The 9,060-nt window shown below is 39.1% G+C and overlaps 1 protein-coding gene across 1 annotated transcript; it reads right to left on the bottom strand.

Moving 5' to 3' along the window:
- Positions 1-231: 231 nt before the first annotated feature.
- LOC149174046 (protein ENDOPLASMIC RETICULUM-ARRESTED PEN3-like) lies at positions 232-8,571 on the bottom strand. Its single transcript, XM_089420723.1, has 2 exons — positions 7,972-8,571; positions 232-420 (listed from the first exon to the last, which is right to left on the bottom strand). The coding sequence occupies exons 1-2, from the start codon at positions 8,569-8,571 to the stop codon at positions 232-234; spliced, it is 789 nt and encodes a 262-aa protein (XP_089276849.1).
- Positions 8,572-9,060: the final 489 nt, after the last annotated feature.

Here is a 9,060-nt window from a genome sequence, read left to right on the forward strand (position 1 = left end):
GTACAAAAAAACTTTTGCGGAGTCTGTACAAATTTTTGCAAGAGGTGACAATGGTCAGTCACGTGATTCCCCGATGTCTGGCAGATAATGCACCATAAGGGTACTCCCGCACTTGGTCCCGCAATGTTCTCAGGCTTCAAAGGAACATGACCTCCTCCAATCAAGTAATTCTGATAAACAGGGAAGTGATCCTTATCATGTCCCTTGTCTTTTCATTTTATACACCAAACTTCAGCATGCTCCTATAGCTGAGCTTCCTTTCCTATCTTCAAGCTCTGCAATTCCATGCGGAGGCTTGCCAATTGTGACTGAATCTGTTTTACTCCAATGTTCATATCCTTCACTTGTGAGGCTTCCAACCTCATCGTGATCTCCACAACCTCTACTTGTGTTCCTATCTTCTACTATGATAACAGTAACCTTAAATGGGGAAGTAGAGACGTGATATAATAGTCCCTATGCTAAGAATCTGTGATAGATGTATTAGCCTATCAAATCAGGTACTTTAACCTCTAATTGAAGTCCCACGCAGACTCATTTACCCTCTGTTGTATTTCCTTAAACTCGGTTACAAACTACGCTTGAGACTTAGGCTTCTTAAACTCAATGTTCAACACCGTTTGAGTCTATGCCATCATCGCTCTAGGTCTATCCGTACAGAACTTGATATACCACGTCAATGTACTATACTGCAACACAGTGACCAGTTGTGTTTTCTTCATATTATCATTGGTAATCTATTGTGCCTTCCACACAACATCCACGACGAACTAGAATTGTTCGGGGTCTTCACTTCCTACCCCTTTAAAGATCAACATCTTCATTGTGTTCGCCATGTTGAATGGTTGATGCGAAGGTGGAAGTGTAGGTGTATGCAGTGGAGATGGAGGTGGCGGTGGAGTGGATGGGTGGGTATCCTTGGGATACCTTTGTTGACTATTTGTAGCACACTTCACGATGTTCTCAGAATAGTTCCTTCGTCATCGCTATTAGAGGATCCTACCAACGGGTTGTATTCAGATCCTGATTCTTCGTTCCTTCTGAAGGGTTTTACGCTTCGCGTGGTCCCAAACATCAATTTAATGGCATAACCCACTTTTCACACAACAACATCTTAATCCAAGTCTTCAGACATTTTAAGTACTTACCTCTTGGTCCCTTGAAGAACCTACGCTCTGCCTCACTGTAGCTAATGGTTGTATCGATTGCGAGCTCAATGATGAATCCTCCTAAGATACTATCAATCCAGTGATCAATGACCTGTACGATGTTATTTTCTGAAGCTTCCAAGTGCTTAACCAGTGTTGGGGTCCACACAATAGGGTTGTCATGTATCCACATACCCTGACTATCCACTAATCTAGATAGCCACTCATGTATTCACATGGGAAGAAATAGAAGAAAGCTTCAGTCTCGTCTCCAGTGATCAACGACCCATGTGATGTTATTTTCTGAAGCTTCCAAGTGCTTCACCAATGTTAGGGTCCACATAATAGGGTCGTCAAGTCTCCACGTACCCTGCCTATCTACTAATCTGGACAACCACTCATGTAGTTCACATGAGAAGAAACAAAAGAAAGCTTTAGTCTTGTCTATGTACAGGTATCTATTCAACCACTGTTCCTTGGATAACCGCGGGTTTCTGTTCTCCTGATCTACAAATGCGTGTAACTTCCGATCGAGCCACTTTTCGATTTGTTTCTTAGTATGGAACCACTTATTCGACATCACACATTCCTTAGATAGATCCTGGTCCTGGCAAGGGAACCATTTTTTGGCTTGATCGGGTCTGACCCAGGTTTAGCTTTATCTTGCACCAACCAACAAAACCCTAACTTCTAGCCCTTCTGGCAACAACCTGCGTAGTGTAGGCTGTAGTCTCACCCGAAGCAGTATTGGGGGATGACAGAACCATGTTTCTGCATCCAGAGTCCTATGTGATGTGTTCCTTCAGTCCTTATATCTTAGATCTACCTTCACGCACCTCTAACCCTTTCGAACATATAATTAATATAATTCTCTCTAAACAACTTCCAGATCTTTGCAAAGGTTCCTAATTATACTTATCATGCATAACTATTATAGATCTACTAGTTTCACACAATAAATAAGAATTTATTCGTATAAATCATAACACAGAGTGAAGATACATAAAATTTACTGAAGTAATAAATAAGGCATAGATGCATCTGAATTGGCTCAAAACTGTCTTTATTAAGTATAATTGTTTAAGTACAGACTTCTTTTCCCTACGCACTCAGCTGTAGGGGCCCACGCACTCAGCCTGCAGACTTACCAAGGTCTCTACGCACTCAGCTGTCGGATCCTTCCCCTTTCGCCTAAGTACAGGAAACAGGCCTTTCCTGCCTTAGCACCTTGCCCTTACAATTATTCTTCACAAAAAATTACTTCTTTAGACTCTCTATGACTCATTTATATATAGCATTTTGCTTACAATACCATGGTCTGCAGACCATGGGTAGGTCTCAAAAACCTCCAATCACCTACCCACCTTCACGCTCCGCTTCCACATTTCACGGAGACTTTACATTCTTTCAAAAAGACATTACAAAATTTAACCAAAATTTGACCAAAATGACCCGAGGGACCCTATCTCAACATGAGATATATCTATGGAGTCTTTAAAAGGATGAGGAGGAGATCATTTGGGACATCTTGGAGTTGAGTATTTATTTCTTTCAAAGAGGTTTGGAGAACCCGAAGTCCCTAGCTTCAGTTTTAGCCCAAGGACAAAAACCCTCATGTGATGTAGTGAGAGTGGGTGAGAACCCTTCTCTCCCCTTGGTGAATTCATTCAAAATTCACAAGAGTGTTTATTGGTTGCAGTTTCATTTTGAGAGGCCAGGTCTAGTGATGCAGTAGACATATTTTGAGGTCGGATCTAGTTTGCAGCAGTTGTTCGAGATTCTCAACTATTTCCAGATATTTCATATTTCCATGTACTCCAATTTATGGTTAATATAATAAAGTTGAGATTTGTTGCATTTATATCATATTGTGATTGTCGTAATTTTATTTTCAATTTGTCAAAGTAGCACATTATTCATTTCTAGGTTTCTATGTTATCAATTTGTTTAGCATAAATTGATGAATTTTCATGCTAATTTTTAATAAAAATTCATGGCATATTTTTTAGAAGAAAAATTTCATAAATTTAATGAAAATATCCAAAAGGGATATTACAGATATGTAGTGTGTTGCTCAAAGGCTATTATTTTTCTTGGCTTGACATGGTAGAGAGATAATATAGAAGGGATGAATTGGAGAATATATAAGAGCTTAGCTTTTCTACCTTTAGCTAATAAGTGGTAGCTTACTTGATAGGCTTGGGGCCACTATTACTACTATATATGCTTGGTTCCATGGCTTTAGTTTATATAATTAGCAACTTGTCCTTGGTAGCCTTAGTAGGGTAGGGTAGCTTGACTACTAGGTCTATTTTATCTATGTTTTATGAGCTTTAACTCATCTCCTCTCCCTATGGAATAGTTAGGTTAAGATACTTCCTACTAGATTCACGGTCTTGCACCCAATATGTTATGAATGAGATATTATTATTATAGTACCAACAACATTGAATATCTTAGAGGTGTATGGGATGAGTTTCTTTACCGAGTACAACATCTCACAATTTCCATCTCTCTCTTTAGCTTTGAATGGTGTGAGGGAAAGAATATTTTGATACTTGACATGTGCTTTATCCATTTGAATTTTTACAGATGGTTCTCATTATATTGAGCCTGATTCAAGGATAAATACAATAAATTAGTCCCTGACATATACTTTTAGGGCTCATAAGCCATGCACAGAGTCCTAAATCATTACATAATACCTATAAATGGAGTTTATGGCTTGGGAATGAGAAATGGGAATTATTTTAGTGATAAGTAGACCGTGTATCAATCTTAGCTAAAAATTTAATTTTCAGTGATGCAAAACTAGGCACTTGTGCTCAAATTATTGCTTTTATGGCTCATATGACAAGTATGGGCCCAAAACTAGAACAAAGGACTTATAAAGGGAATTTTTGGCCTATAAGTTTGAGTTTATAACAACTTTGATGTTTGGCATAACATTGATGGGTTATTTAGGTTAGGTCATGACTTAAGTATTAATTAGGGACTTAGATATGAAGAGGTGATAGATATTGTGTCTTAGATATACACAAACTAGGGACATAAGCCCTAATAGTTTCTCCTATGGTTTACAAGCCATATATTTGTCCCAAAAGCTTCATAGAGTTAATGTCAAGATGTACAATATTTCACTTGCAATTATAATATGGTTAGGGGTTTGACATTTTTTGTAATAGGTATTGCCATCTATGCCATGGTTTAAGACCCAAACCTAGAGACATAGGCCCTAACAATTTTCTTCAAGGCTTATGACTCATGCACAATGCCCCAAGCTACTATAAATTCATTATAAAAGGAACCATTGCTATCTATCTATCTATCTATCTATATATATATATATATATATATATATATATATATGCACAATTTCCATATTTAACATATAATGGATGGGTCTCATGGCCTCACAGGAATTTTCAATGCAAGAAACCAATAACTTAGGCCCCAGTAATTTGTTTTATGTCTCATGGGGCATGTGTGAGATCCCATACAACCATAAAGGCCCTATAGAGTGAAATGTTTACCTATGAGTGGTATATGGGAATAAATTTGCGATTAGTGTACTTCAGGTGAATTTGTTCAAGAGTAAGAGCTAAGGACTTAATTCCTAAGGATTTCTAGTAAGGATCAAGGACCATGCAGATGGCCTCGAAGCATCATTACTATTCTTAGGGGGCTAAACAACCCTTAAGGGGACATATGTGGTGATTTGAGATGTCATTACTATACTTGGATGCTTGCAAGCCTTGTTTAGGGTTCAAGCTTTAATTTTTGTCTCGTAACCATGTCGAAGGCCTTGATAATAATACCTAATGCTCAAAACATCCAGAGGGTACCAAATATTTTCTCAAAAGGCAAGGATCTCCTTTAGAGTTCTTATATGTTGGTTCAAAGTGTCAATGTACACTATGATAACATGTTGTTACTATTATGGGCTTCTTGCAATGATCATCTAGAGGACCCAACCACAACAAACATTATATTCTCAATGTCTGGGAACCTCTTTGTTAATCCTTATATTATGCACACTAATGTCGTCTTTAAAGGCCTTCATCATGAAAAGCAATTATACTTATGGTTCACTCCAATGATGGATTTCCATGCTTAATCCATGCTCCAAACACCCACCAAATTATAGAAATGTATTATAACGGCTCCCTGCATTCACTCATTTAATATATACACTACAATCTCTCAAATTAACATAAATGCATGTTTGTTGCTCATGTTTTATGTTAAAGAGACTGAGTGCTTAATAACAAGAATGAAGAGTTGGGTATAATGGATAACAATTGTCATTATTCCAAGAAGCAAATAATGAGGATATACTATAACCTTTGGAATGTAGGTGATTGGGAAACCAAAGCTGGGCTTATTAGAACCATGAGAATAAAACCCCCTTTTTGATCTTTCTCATAGTTCATTGTTGTTACTTTTTTTTAGATTTTCCATCTTAGAATCACATTCAATTTAATTTTCAAAATACTTGTCATACTATCAATTATTTGAACCTTTTAAATCAACATAGAAATAAAATATTAAAGAATTTCAAATAATATATTAACTTTTTAAAGTCAATATATCATATCTCTCTTTCTCACGCACACATATAAAATATCAAAATAATAATATTGAATAATATATTATGTCATACATAATAATAATAATAATAATAATATATTAGGTCATGCCCTTGTTTAACTAGCCTTAATGGGTTAGAGAACTTTTTGATGGTGCTAAATCCATTTCCACCATCAAAAATAAGATTAAAACACTCCTGCTAGGAGATTTTTTTGAATTTTGTTTTACCGAATTCCAACCATTTTTAACTATTAAAACTAATTTATCACCTCAATAAACAACTTCTATTAAAGCAATATAATAATAAACACCATTAAAAATTGAGTAATTAAACTACCCAACCTGCCAACCACTTTTGGAACATTTTAACTGTATAGCAATGTTGGGTACAAACTGTCAAGTAGTTAAAGTACCTAACCACTTTTTATACAGCTTGAGTGGGCCTAATGGTTAAGAGCATGTGTTTCCTCCTAAGAGGTCACAGGTTCAAAACTAGAGGAGGGTAGAGTATGTATGCCTTCGTAGACTTAGCAGTCAAATCGCTACGCGGAGGTGGGTCGTCCCTTGTCCCACAAACAAAGGGGTCTTATACACCAATTTGATGTCTGACTTGGTTGTGACCTTAAAAATAGATATTATTATTTTTTTTTCTCGGTAAAAACTAAATCTATTAAGAGAACATATAGTACAAAGTGAAGTTACAGCCATGAGAAGCAAGAACATAGGCAGTCGGAAAGGATAGGCTATCCACCTCGACTCCTAGAAGAAATGAGAAGAGAATAAAAGAGAGCAGGAAGTGACTAGAAGAACCGGGGAGCAAAATCCGCATAGGATTCTACCCAACATGGGAGGAATCAACTATTCGGCATTTTTTCCCTTTCTTTTTACTAACTTTGACCCATTCAGGTGGGCCCTGCTGAGCTGGCATGAGTTGCAAACTGAGCTGGGCTGGCTGTGAGGTTTCCTTATCTGAATCTGAGGTGGAGGATTCATGATTCCTTTTTTGAGAGTTTGGCTGGACAGACAGATCCTCAGGCTCAGCCAAGGGCGGATCCTGTGCCATCTTTGCTTCCACGTCTTCCTCACTCTCCTCCTCTTCATCTGAACTGAAATCACAATCGTCCATGGGGGGAGGGTCGTGAGGCTTCTAGCTTTTGGATTTCTGCTTAGGATTGGCTCTCTTCTTTTGGGCTGGCATCGAGGGACAAGAGCTCTGAAGGTGCCCTGTGTGATGGCAGTTGCGGCAGCGGAAGGCTGTGTTCTCGTAATCCAAGTTCTGAGTCCAATGGAAGTCTCCAATTTTGAGATTGATCTTGTTAGGGAGACCTTTGCTCATGTCTATTTCTGCACAGATTCTGGCAAAGGTGTAGAGGCCCTTTTCCCCTCTAGAAGTGTCTGTGTCTAGAAGGCGGCCTAGAGTATTGCCGATCCCTTGGAATACAGCAAAGTGCCATAGATGCGCCGGGAGATTAGGAAGTCTGACCCAGATTGGGAGCTTGGTGATGATTGCTGTTGAAGGATCGAAGTCTGGGAACCAGGGGGTGAGGAAGAGACCTGCTGACCCCCAAAACCATGGCCCTGCTTTTAAGGCTCTTTGGTAGTCCTCCTCAAAAGCAAACACTGTAATGAAAAAGCCCTTTGAGCATAACAAAACCTTACAATTGTTGGTCCAGTTAGAGTGAATCCACTGGTAGAGGTCTGCTGTGCGTGGCCATAGTCCATTGAATCTGCAAATAATTCCATGCTGGGTTTGCTCATCCAGTGATGGGTGCTCTATTTCAATGGAGGGGGTTTCCTCTAGTTTGTCCACCAGAAAAGGTTTGGGAGCCTGTACTGGTGGAGCTGTCTTCTCCTGCTTCTGTGCATGGACAGCATCTTTGTATGAAAATGCCTTGTTTGAGGAAGTTTGTCCTACAGCTCCCCCTCTCAAACGAAGGGCTAAAATAATAGAGGCATTTCTCTTAATGCTGTAAAAAGAAAGAGGGTAGAGATCCTCAAGTTGTTTACCTTCATTGAGAAGTCGTTGAGCTGCAGAGGGTATCCCCAGCTTGAGATCCAGAGCATGCTTGAGGTCCTGCACTAGATCTGAAGAGCTCACCCATTGTAGCAGAGTTTTGCCAGAGATGATCTTGATTTGGATCTGAAACAAGGCAGGAAGTTCAGGGTTTCTCCTTCCTTTGCAGATCTCAGACGAGAGGGGGCAAGGGCTTTGCAGGGCTTGAGATGACCTGACCTCCAGATCCTCTCCCCTGCTCAAGATCTTGGCAACAGGCGTACCCCCTTGAACAGCCAAGGCAGGGTTCGTCTCTGTAAGAGGAATCCGCGGGTTCCTCGAGTCTGACAATCGCCTGAGGTCGACCATTGCAAGATTGCCCCTTATATCGTTCACCTTGACGAGACTGCCAAGATCCTCACTAACCAGCACATCTGCGAAGCTGTCTCGTTCTATCATCCTCGGATCCGCGTTAGCATTCGGCTCAGTCCAATCCCACACAGTCTTGTCGGCCCTTGCATCGAACAGACGAATGTAGCCGCTGAATCCAAAGGCGCCACCATGTACGCCGTTTTGTCGGTCGACCTCTCGAGAAACCTCGAGTTTTTCCTTGTCGACAACCAGGGTTGTGTTATCTGTCCTCTGCCCATTTTCGAAGCTCGCGAAGATGGAAGAATTCGTCGAAGCGATGGCTCGAATGCAAGGTTTGTAAATCCGTGTGTCGGATTTGTCAGACCAAGGCAGGCTCTTCACATGGGCCGCATTCTTGGTATCGTATGTGTGCAACCCTGAAAAATCCTTTGCACCGACGGCCGCTAGGGTTTCTGATACTCTGTTCATGGTTTCTTTCTTCCGCCAGAGGGGGTTCAATAAAAAAAAATAGATATTATTATTATTATTAAAAACATTATGTATTATTAGTACCTAACCACTTATAAGAACATTATGCATTATTAGTACTAACCACTTTTAAGAACATTATGCATTATTAGTGTATAACGTGGAATGTCATGTATATAAAATAGGTATGGCTTGAACATCTTGATATCAAATATCTTTCATCATATCTCTTCCGAAGCGTGCTACATTTTTGTAACGTAATATTATGATTGTGGGCCTTTACTACGGAAAATTTATAGAAGTTGAACACAAAGAAAGGAATTCTTGAAAGTTGATCTATACCATTATTATTATTAAAGGATAATGCCATGTTGTAAAGTATAATGTTTTTAAGAATAAGAGATTCAAGGAGAAGAAGAGTATTTCATTAAACTTAATAATAATAAATATTATTATGAAAGGATAATGTTATATCATAAAAGTATTAAA

The sequence above is a fragment of the Pinus tabuliformis genome, chromosome 4_1 (genome assembly GCF_031772625.1).
Source record: "Pinus tabuliformis cultivar Carrire ecotype Pingquan chromosome 4_1, CPIR1, whole genome shotgun sequence".
Lineage (NCBI taxonomy): Eukaryota > Viridiplantae > Streptophyta > Pinopsida > Pinales > Pinaceae > Pinus > Pinus tabuliformis.

What these genes read in the sequence shown, in the direction of transcription:
- LOC149174046 (XM_089420723.1), bottom strand. Translation starts at nt 8,571, where the DNA reads ATGAACAGAGTATCAGAAACCCTAGCGGCCGTCGGTGCAAAGGATTTT. An exon ending in GCAGGGGAGAGGATCTGGAG is followed by an intron (nt 421 to 7,971) that starts GTCAGGTCATCT and finishes TCCCCATTTAAG; the next exon opens with GTTACTGTTATCATAGTAGA.